The 22688-nt window shown below is 40.2% G+C and overlaps 2 protein-coding genes across 2 annotated transcripts in view; both read right to left on the bottom strand.

The window, feature by feature from the left end:
• Positions 1-2035: 2035 nt before the first annotated feature.
• Positions 2036-5450, bottom strand: LOC110522854 (endoplasmic reticulum mannosyl-oligosaccharide 1,2-alpha-mannosidase-like). Its single transcript, XM_021601319.2, has 5 exons — positions 5339-5450; positions 4876-5022; positions 4401-4589; positions 3539-4047; positions 2036-2409 (listed from the first exon to the last, which is right to left on the bottom strand). Exons 2-4 carry the CDS (start codon positions 4969-4971, stop codon positions 3778-3780), a joined length of 555 nt encoding a protein of 184 aa, XP_021456994.2. The 5' UTR covers positions 4972-5022; positions 5339-5450; the 3' UTR covers positions 2036-2409; positions 3539-3777.
• Positions 5451-19023: 13573 nt separating this feature from the next.
• Positions 19024-22688, bottom strand: part of LOC110523500 (collagen alpha-1(I) chain) — a 68778-nt gene continuing 65113 nt past the window's right edge. Inside the window, exons 60-63 of the mRNA XM_036977140.1 lie at positions 22475-22584; positions 22021-22101; positions 21575-21757; positions 19024-21350 (exon numbers count right to left, since the gene is read on the bottom strand). Of these exons, the coding sequence (XP_036833035.1) occupies positions 21198-21350; positions 21575-21757; positions 22021-22101; positions 22475-22584 (527 nt within the window). The 3' untranslated portion in view covers positions 19024-21197. The remainder of the gene's footprint in view (positions 21351-21574; positions 21758-22020; positions 22102-22474; positions 22585-22688) is intronic.

Raw genomic sequence — 22688 nt, 5'->3', positions numbered from 1 at the left:
ATTATTCAGCCCCTTTACTTTCAGTGCAGCAAACTCTCTCCAGAAGTTCAGTGAGGATCTCTGAATGATCCAATGTTGACCTAAATGACTAATGATGATAAATACAATCCACCTGTGTGTAATCAAGTCTCCGTATAAATGCACCTGCACTGTGATAGTCTCAGAGGTCCGTTAAAAGCGCAGAGAGCATCATGAAGAACAAGGAACACACCAGGCAGGTCCGAGATACTGTTGTGAAGAAGTTTAAAGCCGGATTTGGATACAAAAAGATTTCCCAAGCTTTAAACATCCCAAGGAGCACTGTGCAAGCGATAATATTGAAATGGAAGGAGTATCAGACCACTGCAAATCTACCAAGACCTGGCCGTCCCTCTAAACTTTCAGCTCATACAAGGAGAAGACTGATCAGAGATGCAGCCAAGAGGCCCATGATCACTCTGGATGAACTGCAGAGATCTACAGCTGAGGTGGGAGACTCTGTCCATAGGACAACAATCAGTTGTATATTGCACAAATCTGGCCTTTATGGAAGAGTGGCAAGAAGAAAGCCATTTCTTAAAGATATCCATAAAAAGTGTGGTTTAAAGTTTGCCACAAGCCACCTGGGAGACACACCAAACATGTGGAAGAAGGTGCTCTGGTCAGATGAAACCAAAATTGAACTTTTTGGCAACAATGCAAAACGTTATGTTTGGCGTAAAAGCAACACAGCTGAACACACCATCCCCACTGTCAAACATGGTGGTGGCAGCATCATGGTTTGGGCCTGCTTTTCTTCAGCAGGGACAGGGAAGATGGTTAAAATTGATGGGAAGATGGATGGAGCCAAATACAGGACCATTCTGGAAGAAAACCTGATGGAGTCTGCAAAAGACCTGAGACTGGGACGGAGATTTGTCTTCCAACAAGACAATGATCCAAAACATAAAGCAAAATCTACAATGGAATGGTTCAAAAATAAACATATCCAGGTGTTAGAATGGCCAAGTCAAAGTCCAGACCTGAATCCAATCGAGAATCTGTGGAAAGAACTGAAAACTGCTGTTCACAAATGCTCTCCATCCAACCTCACTGAGCTCAAGCTGTTTTGCAAGGAGGAATGGGAAAAAATTTCAGTCTCTCGATGTGCAAAACTGATAGAGACATACCCCAAGCGACTTACAGCTGTAATCGCAGCAAAAGGTGGCGCTACAAAGTATTAACTTAAGGGGGCTGAATAATTTTGCACGCCCAATTTTTCAGTTTTTGATTTGTTAAAAAAGTTTGAAATATCCAATCCAATGTCGTTCCACTTCATGATTGTGCCCCACTTGTTGTTGATTCTTCACAAAAAAATACAGTTTTATATCTTTATGTTTGAAGCCTGAAATGTGGCAAAAGGTTGCAAAGTTCAAGGGGGCCGAATACTTTCGCAAGGCACTGTAAATTATTTCAGAACAATCTGAAATGGTGGGTGTCATGGCTTGCTGAAATGACATGGAACAACCCCACAGTGAGTCATGCAGGATCCCTTGAGAAGGCGGCATTGGTATCACAGCTCAGATGATTATGTTGATTGAGAATTTCAAGTAGGCTCACCCTATTGTCTTCCGACAGATGGCGTCATTCTAACGAGACTGCATTGCCATGAGCCATCTATCATGCAAATCGTAGCGCTAATCTTTAACAATAAAGATTCCTCTGCATCCGCATGAAAGTAGGATCTGGGTTTTAGAAATGACTGCATTCTCGCATTGACACGCTATGAACCAGCTGGCAGATTCAATGACTATCTGAAACCATGCACCAGTCTGTCAGTTGATCAAACTTGTTGTATTTAGCAGAACACAGCTTACTGACATAAATGTGCTAGCTTGTTTAAATGGCCCTTACGGTAGCTAGTTAGCCAGCATGCTAATAAAGTTGACCTGCACAAAATTATGGGACTGTTCTCATAATTTAGCTCATTTGGCTTCTTAATTCAGCCAGTGAGACCAAGCTAGCTATTATTTCATACTTAATAAATACTGCTTCCTCAACCACAAAACTCCTTAGCTTGATGTAGAATTTGGTAGTTAAGAAAACGTAAAAATTGCCTACAGGTTTATAGTTTTGTTAAGATAAATTCTGACTGTCAGGGGGTTTGTTAGACAAAGTCACTTTAGTAACATTTTCTAATGTTATGCAGCATATTGTTGCCAAATGACTTTTGATCTATCCAATAAAAGTTTGCAAGTTATCAGACAGATCAGTCCAGAGAGAACTGTTGTGCTATCTGGCGTAAGACATTGGACTCACCCTGGTGTATCTGTTGAAGCTCTCTAGAATGTCCCAGTCCCAGTCTCTGTATTTAGTTTCCTGAGTGAATCTGTACAGGTAGAACAGACTCTCCACTATTTCTGGTCTCAGAAAGTTGTGTCTGTCTGCAGGCTGCATGAGAAAAGACATGCAAACACACATAGGGTCTCTGAAATTGCACCCTATTGTCTATATAGTGCATTACTTTTAAGCAATAGGGTGCCATTTAAAAATCAACAATACACATTGACAGTCTTGTGAAAAGTGTTATGAAATGTAATGTCATGTAATATTTTAAGTTGCATTGAATTGTCTTAATGTTGCTGGACCCCCAGGAAGAGTAGCTTATGCCTTGGAAGCAGCTAATGAGGATCCTTAATAAATACAAATGCTTATCAGGAGGACAGACAACCAGAACCAGCAGCATACCACCCTGTCTCCCACTGCTGGCTTGCTTCTGAAGCTAAGTAGGGCTGGTCCCTGGATGAGAGACCAGATGCTGCTGGAAGGGGTGTTGGAGGGCCAGTAGGGGCCACCCTTTCATCTGGTATAAAACAATTATACCCCAGGGCAGTGATTTGGGCATTGGTTTAAGGCACTGCATCTCAGTGCTACAGGCAACTTTCGGTTGGGATGTTAAACGGGTGTCCTGACTCTCTGTGGTCACTAAAGCTCCCATGGCACTTAATTGTAAGAGTAGGGGTGTTAACCTCAGTGTCCTGGCTAAATTCCTAATATGGCCCTCATACCATCATGGTCTCCTAATCATCCCCAGTTTACAATTGGCTCATTCATCCCCTGTAATTATTCCCGTGTCGTTGCTGTAAATGACCATGTGTTTTCAGTCAACTTACCTGGTAAAATAAAATGGTCAAATTCACACTTATGAAGGGAACATCCCTGGTTATGCCTTTGATCTAGGAGACTCACTAAACACACTTAGTTTGTAAATGGTGTTGAGGTGTGCCCCTGGCTATTGGTACATAAAAAATTACATTTGGCCGTCTGGTTTGCTTAATATAAGGAATTTTAAATGATTTATACTTTTTAAAATACTTTGATTTATTAGATTTACTTTTGATACTTAAGTATATATATAAAAACAAATACTTTTACTCGAGTAGTATTTTACTGGGAGACTTTCACTTTTTTTAAGGTATCTTTACTTTTACTCAAGTACGACAATTATGTACTTTTCCCACCACTGTTGAAGAACTCTTTGTTGAAGCGTTTGACACCCCTGATATAGTCTCTCACTCACCATTTTAGTGTTGAAGCGGTTGTGGTCAGCTTGCTGGGGCCCGTGGTTCTCGGGAGGTGCTTCTTTACCCCCTCCACTGTCTCTAGGTAGTCCTCCAACAGACTGAGCATAACACACCCATACATCTCTATTAGTTTATCTGTAATGCTGCAAGACAAGTCTCCTCAACGCGAATGTGATCTGATTGAACCAAATATACAGTAGAATGCAACATTTCTTTAACTCCCAGGTTTAAGAAATCAAGGGAATAAGCAAGAAATCTGGAATCCTCCAACCAGGATATCCAGGAATTTGCAAACAGAATAGAAAGGTGCTAACTCTGGTTCAGTCTTGCCTCTCTGTATCCACTGTTTGAGCAGGTACTCGTAGTAGCTGTCTGCCCAGGCCCCCAGGGTGAACTCTGCTTTGTGGCTGAACAAGCCGCTGTTGGTGTTGATGAACATTGTCACCAGGCCGTCATGTTTCCCTGGCAGCTTATGGATCAGCCTCATCACCTCATTCACCACCTCCTAGGGAGGCATAGGCAGGTTGATAAAGACTTTATTATTAGAGCACACAGTAGAAAAACATTTTGCAAAGGAAAACTTATTCTCAAGTTCAAACCTATGCAATAATGAGTTAAACTCCTCTAACTTCAATCATTGCGGTCAGACAGATATTTTGTGTCCAGAAATTACAGATTGAACCAACGTTGGTTTTTCAATGGGGGTCATCCGTTGACAGATAATGGAGATCATTGTCTGTCAAAAAACACAATATTCATAGTCTTCATAGTTGACTTGAATTGTTGACAGACGTAGCCTACACCCAGAAAACACAACATGACCCACAGGAGGCACAGAGCACCTCTCTCTGGCCTCACCTGGCACTGAGGGTCGTGGGTAAGACGCCTGAGCTCTCTGAACTCCAGCTGGACACTGGTGACCTCGGCCAGGGTGCTGTCGGACATCCAGCGAGGTGTGTGGGCCGTGCCCTTCCCAATGTTCACATCAGAGAAGGGGATCTTGGAGGGGGTTTTGAAGGCAGGGATCAACCTCAACCCAATATCTTTCTACAGGAGCAGAAGGGAAGAAAAGACCAGAAAATATGTATCAATCACCATCAACAGTCATTACTAAATTAGCTAATTGAATTAGGTACTTGTCTGACTTATTCATTCTTAAAGGGAAGAGAAGAGCATTTATCCTGCTTTGATAATAATGTCAGCCATGAGAAACAGTGAACAGGGGAATTAAAGTGTGAAACAAGAGACGGAGGTATTGTCAGAAGTAAAGACCTTACTCTTGTCTAGTAGCCCTGTGACAATCTGTCCTAGCCTTCCTTCCCATGTCACTCACAGCCTTCTCCAGGAACATCTCATCCCCAGCCAGGTGGTAGGTGCTCAGCATGACTCCCACAATCCGGATGGTGCTCTCAAACAGGTTAACGTCCATATTCTTAGAGATCAACAACTCAGTCTCCACCCACTTCCTCGCCTCCTCAAACTTTGCATATCAGAGAGAGAAACAGACCTTTTCTATGGAATATATAGATATTCCATAGAAAATCAGGCATTTCCAGCTACAATAGTAATTTACAACATTAACAATGTCTACACTGTATCTCTGATCAATTTGATGTCATTTTAATGGATGAAAAATATGCTTTTCTTTCAAAAACAAGGACATTTCAAGTGACCCCAAACTTTTGAAAGGTAGTGCATTTTTGTGAAGCCAAAAACACAACTGTTCAAGCTGTGGAGTGGGTAACGATGTACAGTATGGTTGAGGGTATGAGATGGTGCGTGTGGCAGAGACTTACCTCGTGCCAGTGGGGCAGCGTCCTCAGGGTTGATTAGTACAGCGGGCACAGCTGTATCCTTCTCATGTGCAGAGGGTGGGCGTTCTGTAGCCTGGTCCGCCTCGATCATGGCACCTCGCAAACTACATGCATGAAACAAGCAACACACAAATTATAAAGGATATGAAACTGTAAACAAATAGTAAGAACAGTATTACAGCAGAATGGCCCTGATTGGTCAAGAGATTAATTCAATATCAAATGTGGTTAATCATGACAATATGTGAAGTAAACAGAGAGGTCTGCTTTCTTGGGGACCTGAATATCGGCTGGTTTTTCATCAAGCTGTCCACTCAAGAGGAAGCTTTTCACTGTAACCAGTGCCTGTAATCTGGTTTAGGTTACTAATCAACCTACCAGGGTTTTCACAAACACTACAGGAACAAGATCATCCACATGTATCAATCACATGTTTACTATTACTGTAGAACGTTGTTCTAAAGCTGTATCCGTACCCATTGGATGCAGTGATCACAATATAGTGGCTAAATCCAGGAAAGCCAAAGTTCCAACAGCTGGACCTAAAATAGTATATTAGTGATCGTACAAAAGATTTTGCTGTGACTCTTATGTGGATGATGTTAAAAATATTTGTTGGTCTGATGTCTTTCATAAGGGGCATGCAGACATTGCTTCTTCCAATTATTGATAAACATGCACCTGTTAAGATACTAACTGTTAGAACTGTTAAGCCTCCATGGATTGATGAGGAAATTAAAAACTGTATGGTTGAAAGAGATGGGGCAAAAGAAGTGGCTTATATGTCTGGCTGCACATCAGACTGGCTGATTCACTGCAAATTGAGAAATGATGTGACTAACCTCAACAACAACAAGAAGAAACTGTAATATGAAGCCAATATCAATTATATAAAGAATGATGGAAAAAGCTCTTTGGAGTACTTTAAATGAAATTATGGGCAGAAAGACAAATTCAACTGCTTTCATCGAATCAAGTGGCTCAATCATCACAAAACCGTTTGATGTTAATGATTACTTAAATGGGCAAAGGGGGCAAATTTAGGCAGAAAATGCCAACAGTGAGCCATCGTACTCAAGCATAAAAAATCTAATAATGAAAGAAAAGCATTGCAAGTTTGAATTTTGTAAAGTTAGTGTAGGAGAGGTGGACAAATTATTGTTATCAATCAATAATGACAAACCTCCTGGCATTGACAACTTAAATTGAAAGCTCCTGAGGATGGTAGCTGGCTCTATAGACACTCCTATCTGTCGTATCTTTAATCTGAGCCTCGAGGAAAGTCTTTGTCCTCAAGCCTGGAGGGAAGCAAAAGTCATTCCACTACCCAAGAGAGTGGTAAAGCAGCCTTTACTGGTTCTAACAGAAAACTGCCAGCTATTAGCAACCTGTTGGAAACATTGTGTTTGACCAAATACAATGCTATTTCGCTGTCAACAAATTAACAACAGACTGCTTACAGAGAAGGGCACTCAACATGTATTGCACTGAATTCACAGAAATACTCATTATAAATGTTGATGAAAATTCTAGTGTTATGCATGGAACTTTAGATACCCTTCTCCTTAATGTAACCGCTGTGTCAGATTTCAAAAAAACTTTATGGAAAAAGCATAATCTGAGAACGGCGCTCAGAGCCCAAACCAGCCAGAGAAATATCCACTATGTTGGGTAGTCAACATTATTCATAAATAGCATTATAAATATTCACTTACCTTTGATGATCTTCATCAGAATACACTCCCAGGAATCGCTGTTCCACAATAAATGATTGTTTTGTTTGATAATGTCCATCATTTATGTCCATTTATGTCCAATAGCTTCTTTTGTTAGGGCGTTTGGTAAACAAATCCAAAAGAGTGATCTGGTCCAGTCGGACGAAACGTTCAAAAAGTTATATTACAGGTCGAAGAAACTTGTCAAACTAAGTATAGAATCAATCTTTAGGATGTTTTCATCATAAAAGTTCAATAATGTTCCAACCCGGAGAATTTCATTGTCTGTTGAAAAGCCATGGAACGAAAGCTAACTCTCGTGACCGCGCGTCATGAGGCTGTGACACTCTGCCAGACCACTGACTCAAAGAGCTCTCATCTGGTCTCACTTCACAGTAGAAGCCTCATTCAAATGTCTAAAGATGGTTGACATCTAGTGGAAGCCTTAGGAAGTGCATCTTGACCCATATCCCACGGTGTATTCGATAGGGCCGAGCTCAAAAACTACAAAGCCTCAAATTTCCAGATTTTCTCAGGTTTTTGCCTACCATGTGAGTTCTGTTATACTCACAGACATCGTTCCAACAGTTTTAGAAACTTCAGAGTGTTTTCTATCCAATACTACTAATAATATGCATATATTAGCATCTGGGACTGAGTAGGAGGCACGCTGGGCACAAAAGTGAAAAGTGAAAATGCTAATGCTTAATAGGACCACAGGGAAGTCACTAACTATAGTTTCAATGGCCACGGTAAGACAAAGAAATGTAGCGAAAAAACATCAAAAGCGTAGGGAGATAGTCCCACATCTAAAACAGGGAGCTATCGGACTTTGGAAGAATGTGTGTAAGTAGGAATGGAACCTTCTGCATTCGGAGGAAATGCCGCTATGCAAGTGGGTGCATTTTTCAGTTTGATCAATAGTGATTCATAGAGATTACAGTTTCTATGTGAAAGAAGACGTATGAGATCACATCTTACCTAACTTTTTAGTGGAGGCCAGGGATCAAATATTGCGGATTCTTTATGATGAGAAATTGGCTAAATTGGCACAGGAAAACATATTTTGGGTTGAAGAATCTAGGCAAAATGCCAGGGGGATGGATTCTAAAGGTTAAATTGTTTAATTATATGGCCAAACACTCCTTGTAAACTCAGAAAGCCTTGGGGGGTTTTTTGATCACGAGACATTTTGTGGTTTTATTCTGAAATATATTTCTAGAATGTACAAAAAGGTGGAGGGGTAACGAGGAATTAGCAAAGGGGTTACTAAATCTAAAATTAAATGTTTTTTAGATATACAATTATCATGTTTGATTTATAATTAATACTTTTGAATTGCTGATTAAAATATAGCATAGTGAATGCCAATGAAATGTAAACTTTCTTTTCCAGAAGGGGAGGTTTCATTATCTCTCGTTGAAATGTCCCTAGAGACTGTGGTATTGGGCAGAGCAGTAAGTAATATTTGGCAGATTTAAATATAAATTTATCTGGATTAGGCCATATACGGAGTTCCAGATAAGTAAGGCCTGTTCATGTGTGTTTTTGATTTAAGGTTCACCAGCACGCACGCACAATTTAACAGTTACGAATATGCATTAGTGGTGCTGATACAGTGGGATGTATTTTGGATGGGGTCTTTTCAAATCAGTTTTAAATTGGGTCTGCAGAAAGATGGAAATGTTTGGAAGGGTTTGAAATGGTTTCTGAAGGACAGGGAAAGAAAAGGGAGAGGAAATATTTAATGGTGTCGAATGCCCTGTATCCTGACTTTCTGGTGAGGCCTGATCAATCTTACTAGAAATGATAGAAACAGGTGGGATTTAATTATAAAATGAATGAGAAATACCAGTTTCTGTTCTATTTTTCCATTACTTTGTGAGATATTATTATTTCCTTATGGGGTTATCAATAATTCTAAGTTCATTGGTTATTTGAATTTGTTTATTTTTGATTTAACCTCTTAAAGCTCCCTGAATTATTTCAACATTTTGTTAAAAATCGTGCAACATTTCAACGTCCTGCTACTCATGCCAGGAACATAGTATATGCATAGGATTAGTATGTGTGGATAGAAAACACTGAAGTTTCTAAAACTGGTTAAATAATGTCTATAACAGAACGTGAACAGCAAGCGAAATCCCAAGAAAAACCTGGTCACAAAAACCACAAAAAAAGTATTCATCCGCCAGTCTCTGAATTGTTTATTGCAAGCAAAAATAGATAACGGTGAGGTTGCAGTTCCTACAACTTCCACATGATGTCACCAGTACTGGCATTTTCATTGGTTTAAATCTTTGGTGGAACGAGAAATAGGTCCTTCCTTTCGTCCAGTGAACAGGAAGAGACTTATGGGAGAGAGACAAAGGACCACGATTTCAAGAGTAGCTGCTATTGAATACAGATCGCCCAGTGATCAATTTGATTGATTATTAACGTTTACAAATACCTAAAGTTGGGTTACAAAAGTAGTTTGAAGTGTTTTGTCAAAGAATATAGGCAACTTATTTAATTTTAAAAAATGACGTTGCGTTTTGGAACAGAGCTTTTGGATGGATCAGACGGGCTATATAAATTGACATTTCGGGTATACATGGACAGATTTAAATCAGGAAAAAGACCCAATTGTGATGTTTATGGGACATATAGGAGTGCCAACAAAGAAGCTTGTCAAAGGTAATGAATGTTTTATATTTTATTTCTGCGTTTTGTGTAGTGCCGGCTACGCTAATTCTTTTGTTTACGTCCCCTTCAGGTATTTCGGGGTGTTGCATGCTATCAGATAATAGCTTCTCATGCTTTCGCCGAAAAGCATTTTAAAAATCTGACATGTTGGCTAGATTCACAACGAGTGTAGCTTTAATTCAGTACCCTGCATGTGTGTTTTAATGAAAGTTTGAGTTTTATCGAGTACTATTAGCATTTGGCATTGCGCACTTCCATTTCCTGATGACTAGGTGGGACGCTAGCGTCTCACATGTCTCTAAGAGGTTTTAACATGTTGTTTTTGAATCACGATGTGAATCATGTGTTCGAAGGGAAAATTACCAATTTCTTGGGATCTTTGGTCTTTGGTTAAATATACAAATGTACTTTGTTCAGTCTGCATATAGAAGGAAAAATATATATTAAATAGGGATGACAGTTACTCCAAATGGATTGTGATATGTGAATTGTTGATTTTCCATTTGTGTTTTTGTTTCGATACAAATTTCACCGGATTAGGATACTGGAGTGTGGGGTACTAACTTCCCTGATCTGGTAACTCCTCCGAGAGGTCGACAGTAAAATAAGGGAGTATGAACTAATTTTGAAAATGGTTTTAGCAGTAACAGTATGTCGTTATGCTCTTTGACATGTGTCATAGAGATAATGTTATTAAGAAAAGGTTCATGTAATAATTTGTCAAATAGTCCATGCTTGTCTGGATTTCCTGAAACAGAAATGAATTAAACTGTTGTTCTGATCTGTGCTTTTTTGAGGTTATCATGGAAGGTGACGTCAGATCGCCAGCGTCTCACCTAGCCAACAGGAAATGGAAGTGCGCAACGCCAAATGCTAATAGTACCCGATAAAACTCAAACTTTCATTAAAACACACATGCAGGGTACTGAATTAAAGCTACACTCGTTGTGAATCTAGCCAACATGTCAGATTTTTAAAATGCTTTTCGGCGAAAGCATGAGAAGCTATTATCTGATAGCATGCAACACCCCGAAATACCTGAAGAATTAGCGTAGCCGGCGCTACACAAAACGCAGAAATAAAATATAAAACATTCATTACCTTTGACGAGCTTCTTTGTTGGCACTCCTATATGTCCCATAAACATCACAATTGGGTCTTTTTTCGATTAAATCCGTCCATGTATACCTAAAATGTCAATTTATATAGCCCGTCTGATCCAGGAAAAAACAGCTTTCCAAAACGCAACGTCATTTTTTAAAAGTAAAAAGTTGCCTATAAACTTTGACAAAACACTTCAAACTACTTTTGTAACCCAACTTTAGGTATTAGTAAACGTTAATAATCGATCAAATTGATCACGGGGCGATCTGTATTCAATAGCAGCTACTCTGGAAATCATGGTCCACATTCTCTCTTCCATTAACTTCCTGTTGTTTACTCGACGAGAGGAAGTGCCTATTTCTCATATCACCAAGGATTAACTTCAATAGAATTGCCAGTACTGGCGACATCGTGTGGAAGCTGTAGGAAAGCTGTAAACTGACCGCTATCTATTTTCCCTTGCCATAGACAATTCAGAGACTGGCGGATGGATACTGTTTTTTTTTTTTTGTGACCAGGTTTTTCTTGGGATTTCGCTTGCTATTCACGTTCTGTTATAGTCACAGACATGATTTAACCCGTTTTAGAAACTTCAGAGTGTTTTCTATCCACACATACTAATCATATGCATATACTATATTCCTGGCATGAGTAGCAGGACGTTGAAATTTTGTGCGATTTTTAACAAAATTCTAGAGCGCCTTAAGAGGTTTTAAGAAAGGCATTGATGTTTATGGTTAGGTACATTTATGAAACGATTGTGCTTTTTTCATAAATGCGCTTAAATCATCACCCGTTTGGCGAAGTTGAAGTAGGCTGTGATTCGATGATAAATTAACAGGCACCGGATTGATTATATGCAACGCAGGACAAGCTAGTTAACCTAGTAATATCAACCATGTGTAGTTAACTAGTGATAATGTGAAGATTGATTGTTTTTTTTTAATAAGATAAGTTTAATGCTAGCAACTTACCTTTGCTCCTTGCAACCACAAGGTTCTTTTGATGCTGCACTCGCGTAACAGCTGGTCAGCCTGCCATGCAGTCTCCTCGTGGATTGCAATGTAATCGGCCATAATCGGCATCAAAAAAGGCAGATTACCGATTGTTATGAAAACTTGAAATCGCCCCTAATTAAATCGGCCATGCCGATTAATCGGTTGACCTCAAGTGCTGAGTAATCTCAAGAGGATGTAGCATTGATTATGGATACGCACTTGCCAATCAAGTAACATACCTATCAGGTGACAATGTGGGAGACACGGAACAAAGTGAAAATGACTTGGCTTGGGAACACCTCTTGGAACCTGGGGCAGGAAAGGGGAAGACTGGGTGAAAGCATGAGGAGGCTTTTTAGGGCTTTCATTTTTGGGGAATCCATCAGAAAAGTATCCTAGAGGCATAGAGTCAGGTGAAGAGAGATTGGGAATTGTCATGGTCTCAGACTGATTTTCATGCACATATAATTATGCATAGCTTACCACATTGTTAACACTGTTTTGTTTTGTGTGTCTTTTTGTTGTTTTCCAAGTATTATGCTATCACTCTCTTAGGAACCAGAAGGAGAAAGTGGAGAAACTAAAAGCAGCTCTAGCTGGAGGGGAGAAAGCCAACAGATTCAGCTGGAATGGCATTCTGTTGTGTGATGAGAGATGGAAGTAAGAGGGTGCATATATATATATAGAACAGAGGCCATAAGCCTAACTGTGAATGTTAATAATGTTTTATTTTTTGTTCATGTTTTATTATTATTGTTTGTCCAATTCTAAGTAATTTCCAAGTGAATGTAATGTTGAACAGTGTGGAGTTAAAATTTGCAAAACGAGGGAGTTTTAGATTATGGGTTAAACTTGGAACATTGTTATACTCAGAAATATCGTATCTAAGGAGTGATAGAGACTGGTTTCAGAGGTTAATGGTTATCTGTAGGAGCCAGATGGCTTTGGAATGTGTTGGGTGGACGGGAGGAAGTCGCAGGATTGCTATAGGGGATACGGATGAATTAGTCTGTGGATTAGTCAAATGAGTGGTTGAGGTCAGGTCAGATCCCCTTAAGGGAAAAATTACATTTTTATACCCTATTACCCTCTTCCTGTCAAACCATAATTGATGTAAGGATTGGAGAGAAGGAGGAGTGCCTAAATTGGAGTATATATACTCTAATGTGAAACATGTAAAGTGTGGTGTACTGAAGGGCAGCTCTCTAGGTCCTCTACTCTTTTATTTTTTTACCAATGACCTGACACTGGCATTAAACAAAGCATGTGTGTCCATGTATGCTGATGATTCAACCATATACACGTCACAACCACAGTTAAGGAAGTCACTAAAACCCTTAACAAAGAGTTGCAGTCTGTTTTGGAATGGATGGCCAGTAATAAACTGGTCCTAAATATCTCTAAAGCTATGAGCATTGTATTTGGTACAAATCATTCCCTAAGTTCGAGACCTCAGCTGAATTTGTTAATGAATGGTTTGGCTGGTGAACAAACTGAGGAGACTAAATGACTTGGTTTTACATTGTAAACTTTCATGGTCAAAACAGATAGGATAAATGGTTGTAAAGCTGGCGAGACATCTGTTCGAAAAAAAAGAGATGCTCTGCTTTCTTGACACCACACTCCAAAAAGCAAGTCATGCAGGCTCTTGTTTTATCTTATCTTGATTATTGTCCAGTTGTGTGGTCGAGCGCTGCAAGGAAAGACCTAGTTAAGCTCCAGCTGGCCAAGAACAGAACAGCACGTCTTGCTCTTCATTGTAATCAGAGGGCTAATACAAATACTATGAATGCCAGTTGCTCTTGGCTAAGAGTTGAGGAGACACTAACTGCTTCACTTATTTTTAAAAGGAACATTAATGTGTTGAAAATACCAAATTGTATGCATGGTCCACTTACAGCTCTGACACACACACTTACCCCACCAGACATGCCACCAGGGGTCTTTTCACAGTCCCCAAATCCAGAAAAAAATTAAGAAAGTGTACAGTATTAAATAGAGCCATTATTGCATGGAGCTCGGTTCCATCTCATATTGCTCAAATGAACAGCAAACCTGGTTTAACAAAAGCAACACCTCAGGCACAACACCTCTCCCTTATTTGACCTATATTGTTTGTTTGTATGTATTGATGGGCTACATGTGCCTTTTTTAAATTGATGTAGTTCTGTCCTTGAGCTGTTCTTGTCTATTAATGTTCTGTATTATGTCATGTTTCATGTTTTGTGTGGACCCCAGGAAAAGTAGCAGCTGCTTTCGCAACAGCTAATGGGGATCCTAATAAAATACCAAATAGGGTTTTACCTGACAAGCGGCTTCTCTCCCTGCTCTTCCTCTTCAGCTTTCTCCACTGGTTCTTTTTCTGCTAGTTTTACCAGTGAATCGGATACATTCCCCTCCTTCTGCAGGCTTGGAGGTCCTCTCTTGTTTGGGAATAGTCTCTTCTATGTAGGTAAACACAGTTAATTACAATAGATTACAGTATGTTCTGACAAAGGCGCTGAAGGACAGCCAAAACAGTTGCTTCACTGTCTGTTCTTGGACCCAGAATCACTTGAATGTTTGGTAGGTTTAATTAAACATAAAATTAATTGAAACTGATCATTTACTACAATAGTCAGACTGGTCCTGACCTTGGCTACGGGTTTGGGTAGAGAAGGGACTTTTGGTCTTTGGGGTTCTGGTATGAGTCCTGGAACCACTGCTGGACCCAGCTCTGGGCCGACAGCTACACCCGCCAGGCCAACAGCTGGACCTCTAGCTGGGCCGATGGTTGACCCCTGGGGGGACGGGTTTCAGGCCTCTTTCCCTGTCTCCATCCCAGTTATCCCTTACCGCCCTGTCCAACATGCCTAAGCGCACATAAACACACCACGACACAGAAATCAATGCATAGCAATACAAAGCACATGATCCTGCGCGCTGTACTCTCTGTGGTCACTAAAGATCCCATGGCATTTATCGTAAGAGTTGGGGTGTTAACTCCGGTGTCCTCCCAATCTGGCCCTCATGCCATCATGGCGATCTAATCATCCGTAGCTTCCAAGTGGCTAATTCATCCCCCTTCTCTCTCCTGTAACTATTACCCAGGTCGTTGCTGTAAATTAAAATGTGTTCTCAGTCAACTTACCTGGTAAAATAAGGGTTCAATAAATAGACATCAACAGCAGCATACAAATACAAAATACTCATCAGCTTTCTTTATCTAACAGCCAGTGGAGTGTGGGAAAGGAGAACTACCTCTCCATTGCTCTGAGAACCTGGGGTAGGAGAGCAATCCACATATCAGCAGCAGAGCTAGCAGGAAGAGGATGAGACTGCGCTGCAGCTGAGACAGCTGCTCTCACTTCTATAGAGAAGAGGAAAAGAAGCACTCAAAAGCAATCTCTCAATTCAAATGACAGTAGGACCCCGGATAATTTCCCCATACCAGATCACCATTAAAGAGGGACAAAAGCTTTTGACAGACTCTGTGATAGCTATTGTTTTACTTGCCTGGTACAACTTCAACATCTCTAGATGGTTGTTTTTCCACTAGCTCACAAACTGATCTAACCAGGGTGAGAGCAAGCAGTGAGGATTGAGGGATGCTCTCTATTGGGAGACAACAAAAATAGCTAGAGGCACAACAAGCTACACTCAGACTGGCCACCTACCATAATTAACACCTGTGCTGAGCCCCAAATGCCTATGTGAGCAATTATCAGTGAACCATGATGAAAAACAATGCATCATTGTCTCAAGAGGCTTTGTCACTGGAATCTATCTAAATAAAACAATACCCAAGAAGATGTAGCCTAGTCTGCCCTATACAAATGAAAACTTCTCCTCACATTCATGACACTGCTTTTGCATATTGCCTAGGGCCGTATGTCTCAAGCCTCTCTGAGTATAAGTTCTGATTTAGGATCAGTTTAGCCTTTTAGATCACCCTGAATAAGATTCAACATACAGGGGGTCGCTCTTACTTTGAGTCGCTTGATACATATGGCCCCCATTCACAGTACTGTTGTGAGCGTTTTGACAGGTGTGTGGCTGTGGGACAGTGGTCACCAACCTTTTCTGAATCAAAATGCAAGCTAAGATATACCGCTCTTTTTTTTCTTTAATAATGGATGGACTCCCTATGTGTGCAATAATAGTGTTTAACACTATTTATTTTTGAATGACTACCTCATCTCTGTACCCCACACACATAGCTGTGGGAAGTAGGGGTGCTGCAGCACCCCCTGAAAAACCACATTTTCAGATCAAGCATAAATTGGCTTTTAGCGGACCAATATATACATCTATAGCATGGGCAATATTTGCATTATTTGTATTTATTTTTAAATTCACAAAAGTAGTGCACTGGGCCTTTACTAGTCCTGTATTAACAGACCGATATTGCCGCCTGTAGCATGGCCATTAAGCAATGGGCATTTAGTAGTGCTGTATTAGCAGACCGATATAGCCGTGGGCAAAATAAAAATAGCGGCATCCCCACCCCAAAACATTTTCCGGCAGCTATGCCCAAACATACAATTATCTGTAAGGTCCTCAATCGAGCAGTATCTTTCAAACATAGATTCAACCAAAGACTAGAGGTTTTCCAAATGGAAAACTTTGGACGGTGTATCAATAAACCCAGTCAATACAAAGGTACAGGCGTCCTTCCTAACTCAGTTGCAGGATAGGAAGGAGACCGCTCAGGGATTTCACAATGAGACCAATGGTGACTTTAAAACAGTAAAAGTTTCATGGCTGCGATAGGAGCAAACTGAGGATGTACATTGTAATTACTCCACAATACTAACCAAAATGACAGAGTGAAAAGATGGAAGCTTGTACAGAACAAAAATATTCCAAAACATGCATCCTGTTTTCAATAAGGCACTTTAGTAACATAAACAAAATGTGGCAAAGCAATTAACTTTTTGTCTTGAATACAAAGTGTTTTGTTTGGGGCAAATCCAATACAACACATTACTGAGTACCTCTCCATATGTTCAAGCATAGTGCTGCTTTGCATCATGTTATGGGTATGCTCATTACGTAATGGGGAGTCTTTCAGGATAAAAAAAAAATAGAATGGAGCTAAGCACAGGCAAAATCCTAGAGGAAAATCTGGTAGATGTACTCACTTTAAAGCAGGAAAATAACCTAAAACAAGTCCAAATCTACAATGGAGTTGCTTACCATGAAGACAGTGAATGTTCCTGAGTGGCCGAGTTACAGTTTATACCTCAAATTTACTTAACCTGTTGAGTGTAGGGGGCAGTATTTTGATGTTTGGATGAAAAACGTACCCAAATGAAACTGCCTATTTCTCAGGCCCAGAATCTAGAATATGCATATATACACTCTAAAGTTTCCAAAACTGTCAAAATATTGTCTGTGAGTATAACAGAACTGATATTGCAGGCGAACACCTGAGGAAAATCCAACCAGGAAGTGCTGTTTTTCCTGAAACCTCTCTGTTCCATTGCATGCCTTCCCTCCATTTAAAGGGATATCAACCAGATTCATTTTCCTACGGCTTCCACATGGTGTGAACAGTCTTTAGACATAGTTTCAGGCTTTTATTCTGAAAAATGAGTGAGAACGATCACATCGCGTCAGTGGATGGCTGGGTGCCAGCAGAGTTTTGCATGCACAACAGCTTGGAGCAGACATTTTCTCTCTATTGAAAAAGCTACGATCAGGATGAAATATTATCGATTATTTATTGTAAAAACAACCTGAGGATTGATTATAAAAAAAGTTTGACATGTTTCTACGAACTTTACGGATACTATTTGGAATTTTCGTCTGCCCATCATGACCTGCACGAGTCATTACATACATTGACAAGTGGTTTGATTTTTCACCAGAACATGTATTGGTAAAACTGATCGGCCTCTATGAGGATCTCTCCTTCACTGACCTGGAGCAGGTGGTTGCCCTCGAAATGACAGAGACAGTCAGTATGGACCAACTCTATGAAGAGTGTTGTGCAAGCCAGGAGGAAATACAGAAAGCCAGACAGGATACCACAAAATCCACCCGTGAGAAGTAGGCAGTTTTCCAAAACCTAGGAAAAGCCAACTTGATCAACATGTTCAGGATTGTCTCATTTGTCCTCAGTGTGCCAGGCTCAAATGCCTTTGTAGAGAGGATTTTCTGTCTAATGACCATTAAATGGTCAGACTCAAGAAACTGATGTAGCACAGAGCTGATCAAAAATGAACTTCAAATATCTGGGACCTGTGACTCTGGCTATGCAAGAGGAGAAAAGAAAGGACTGCTTGAATCAGTCAAGAGCATCAAAAAATATGTAGACTTTGTGAGTGACTCATGCCCCTTTTCCTCTTTTGCATCTTTTTGCTGTAAAAGATCCAAATTGTGATTTCTTTGATAATTTATTTGGAGGTATATTCACATAAGTTTACATAATGATACAGTTTTAGTAAAGCTATAGGCTAATTGGAATATACAAATGTTTTGCCTTTCCAATTGAATAAGAATACACAACACCATACATACCCCGGTGACACCGTGCACTGGCACTAGACCTTTTGTCCCTTATTTGGTAGTGAGAAAGTTGGCAACCCTACCTACAACCGAATATATTTGCTCCTTGCTAGCTATCCAATTGTTGACTTGTAACGCTACTTTTGAGAATTGATCCACATTTCTCGCAAGTGAAGAGAGAATAACATGGCAAGCTAGCTTGTTAGCTAACGTTCTATTTTTTACTTTTCGTTTGCTCCCAAACAGTGGACGGTTTTGCAAAGACCAACGTTTAGCTACATTCGGGTGCCCAGTGTAGTAAATTTTACAAACCTCAACTGCTGAAAATGGTAGTTTAGCAGCAGTTGCATCCTCGTAAACACAACTCACCAGTGACAGTTCAGTGTGGGTCACATGACTCGAGGCTGCGTCATCATTGGTTACGCGTGCGTTAACCCATACTCACATACCGTACTGTCTATGCCCATACTTTCTGAGATTGAACAAAGCACAAACTAGTCTTGGAAATACTAGACCTAGAGCAACTGAAAGATTGTTTACATTGTGGGAGGCAACCTGTCTACCTATGGAGATTAAGCATCATTAACCTTTTTACATCAAGAAAACGTTTCTTTTAAATAAACCCATGGTCTTTTGGGCTATAGTTGATACAATATGAAAGTACAGAATACTGTTATGTGATTTTTTTTATTTAGCTAATACATTTCTCTGAATGAGATGCTGAATTATACACAGGTATAAACATGTCCAGTATATAATTTTCTGACAATAATAACATAAAATCAAATGATGAGAATTTTTACAAAACAAAAACTAAAAAAGCACCAATGATCCGTCTCAGCCAGCTAAGGCAATCATGTTGAATGTTGATGTTAGGCTACCAATTGCATGTGTTTAGGATACCAAAAAAATGGGATAAATTAATAATACATTAACTTTCTAATAAACCCTGAACATTGTTCCTGAGAAATCAAATCAAATGTTATCTGTCACATGCACCGAATACAACCTTACTGTGAAATAATTACACCTACCTATCCCCCCTACCTATCAGTGATCCAAGTGTGTTCGGAGACAACATTTAGAGAATAAGCCTTCGACTACAAAGGGACACTGTGTCTACCCTTTTACCAAACATTTATATCAGCAATGCTGGGAAAGTTCTTTCTGGAGTTTGTAATGGAAGGTGGCTACTGATTTGGGGTTGAGTACTTATAAGACGTAACATAATACATATTCCTTTATGCAAGCTACTGCATGCTAAGACTGAACGCTCCCTGAAACCTTCCTGAATTCCCTGTTCGTTGGTTGGCCGTTACGCATAGAGACAGACCACTACAGCACTGAATTGTTCTGTGACTGAAAATATTAAATGCACTGCTCTCAATGGCCCATATTCACAGTCTCAGAGTAGGAGGGCTGATCGAGGATCAGGTCCCCATATCCATATAATTATGATCTAATAGGCTAAACTGATCCTTGATCAGCGCTCCTACACTAAAATGTTTTGTGAACACAGGCCAATGAAACCACCTCTTCAGCAATCCTAGCTTTGCTGAGCAGCTACAGTGTACACTGCCCTTCTTTGAGCCTCAGCACTTAATTGGTTGAACAAAGAGAGGACTCGGAAAGTGATTGCTCAGTGCTAAAGCAGGAGAGCCAGCAGCCCAACATAATGCCCCTTTATTAGAACACCTAAAACAGATTTAAAACACATCAAATGAGTTATGTTTTTAATCATACACATCACGTAGTGTGCACATCAGTGTCTGTGTTGAATATCAAGACTGTACCTGAGACTGTACCATAAGAATGAGCTGAAACAAGCACGGACAGTATGCGGTACATCATTTTTTTACAAATAAGAAATAGGCCAGTAACAGAACATGTCAAGCATGAATGAAATAAGGTTTCTTGCCCCAATCACTGCCAAAAGGGAGGGAATAGGTTCATTACAAGAGATCAGGGTTTACTAAAGAAACAAGATCAACAACTCAACAGCAAGTTTTTTGGCCTCCTCAAGTACAAGCAGTGGTTTCTCAGTAAGCACCTTTTGAAAGGTCAGTGATGACCCATAAGACAACATTAGTCGTGTCCAAATGGAACACATTGTTGACCGCTTGAATCTACTGCATCAGATAAAAAACAGACCATTCTGGAAAAGGACTGTTCATACAGATGTAGGATCTAATTTGAGCCAGTTTGCTACAGCAGGAAAATAATCCTGCATCAACAGGAAATGTGAATTATTATGTGGATTGTAATTAATGGACATTTTAGGGGTTGATACATGTCTGACATTTTCAAATGGAAATTACAAACTTTAGAAGCCTTTTTTAACATTGAATACACTACACGTTTGCATGTCCTGCTGTGCAGAAAAAATTATCAGCAACAAAAGAGTGATTAAATATCTGTATACAAAATAAGTTGTTGGATGTAATGGAAGGCTTTACAGCATAAACCGCTGTTCTAAAATGTTTTTGAAAAAATTCTAAATAACCATTACATATAGAAATCAAAACAACATTATATAAATTATTCATTACACAACAAATGTCTCTGTAAACAAAAATACAATTGTCCGAAAGAATTTGAGCCTGTGGAAGTTGATGCCCTCTCAAAGATTCATTTATGTGGAGCCAGTCGACAAGAGAATTGATCGATGTTCTCCAACAAATATATCACATGGAAAGAGGAGTGATGCCCTCACAAAATGGTGGAGCGATTCCCTTTGTCCTCTTGTTCTCTAGATGTATTGGGGTCCTGAACACAGGCTCTTGTCCTGGCTCTGTGAGTCCAAGCAAGTGGAAAAGGAGCTATAAGGGCCCCCTCTCTCCCTCTCTAGCTGAAACAGATGGGCCCGATGGTGAAGCCAAATTCATGTGTGAAGTTTCCACCCCCGAAGACAGCCACATCTCTCACAGGAAGCAGGTTGAGGTCCTCAAATTCAAACACAGACTCCCGCGGCTCCAGCGAATCCACCTCTTCTCCAGGCTGTCCCAGCATAAACACAGAAACACAGTGAACCAGAAATAGTTGAATCAGTAACACATTTGAATCAGTAACACAGTTGGCCTGGGATAAGCATCAGAAATCCTGCAAACAGATGTCTTTCATGCTTGATATGCAGATATTGTATCTCTTTAATGATACAGTTACTTTAACAATGGGTGAAATATTTAAATAAATGTTTGTCTATTGCATCAAAATCAATGTACCATACAGTCTTTAAGTGCTCCCAAGAAACTCTGCCTCCTTGTGTCTGCCAGGAACTTGACCTCTCTGTCTGTGTGACCCAGCCTGTGTCCCGGGTGGCATGAGTAGATGATCCTTTGCACGGCTTTACAACTCTGCAACCTCAGGAAACGCATCTGAACCACATTGGCCCCTGGGTAATAGAACTGCCAGTGGCCAGGGGAGACGGAGTGGTTGTTTGTGAACAATTATTCTTTAACCTCTGCTAATGACAGTCTGAGAGACACCAGTACAAATTGAAAACAGCCAGTTGATGCATTTTTTATTGAATTGAAGTAACTATGAATTGGCATGTTCAGAGAATAGTTGACAGAGGAGAGAGAGCATGACAGGCTGAGGAAGAGCGTGCATCAAAGAGGAGAGTGAGAGAGTGATAGAGAATGATATCATGAAAGAGATAACAGTAAACCTGAAATCCTTGTTCCTGCTTGCTGAGCCATTGGAACGAGCTGTTTGTCTCTGAATCCTTTAGCCAGGCCTTCATGGTCATCTACAGGTATAAACAATTATGATTATGTATGAGTATGGGTATTAAGTATGAATATGATTGTGGACATTAGGTTTCAATTGTCAGACACACAATGCTTGATGTCTTGAGTTCTAAAACGTTGACACTGATATCTGGAGGCAAATCACTTAAAAATGTGTCTGTTCACAGTCCTTGATATTAGCATTTAGCTCAAAGGCAAACAAATCTATTGGATTCCTGTCATAAATGGATTTGTTCTCCACTAGTCCAGACAGTATCTCATTATTCTGTAGCCACCTGCTGTATTTGGTATTGCAGGAGCATCCCCACTGAGGGATAAATAGAGAGGTGTGAGAGGTGAGGTGTGTGGGGTACTGATGATGTTGTTGTCTACCTGGGCGTCTCGGGGGTGAAGGCAGGTCTGTGCGGGTGTGCCAGAGAAGTTGCAGTAGACTAGGAGAGCATCATTGGGGCTGCCCTGGTTGGGGTCAATATAATACATCCCTGTATAGACACACAGCAACCATAACCTCAGAGTTAGTGTACCCTCATCCTAACCTGAAAAGCTCCTGTATATTCACTAGTTTTCATGTGAAAATTAGTGAATA

The sequence above is a fragment of the Oncorhynchus mykiss genome, chromosome 5 (genome assembly GCF_013265735.2).
Source record: "Oncorhynchus mykiss isolate Arlee chromosome 5, USDA_OmykA_1.1, whole genome shotgun sequence".
Classification (NCBI taxonomy): domain Eukaryota; kingdom Metazoa; phylum Chordata; class Actinopteri; order Salmoniformes; family Salmonidae; genus Oncorhynchus; species Oncorhynchus mykiss.
The sequence above is the reverse complement of the archived record's forward strand: the minus strand, read 5'-3'. Positions and strand labels throughout refer to the sequence as shown.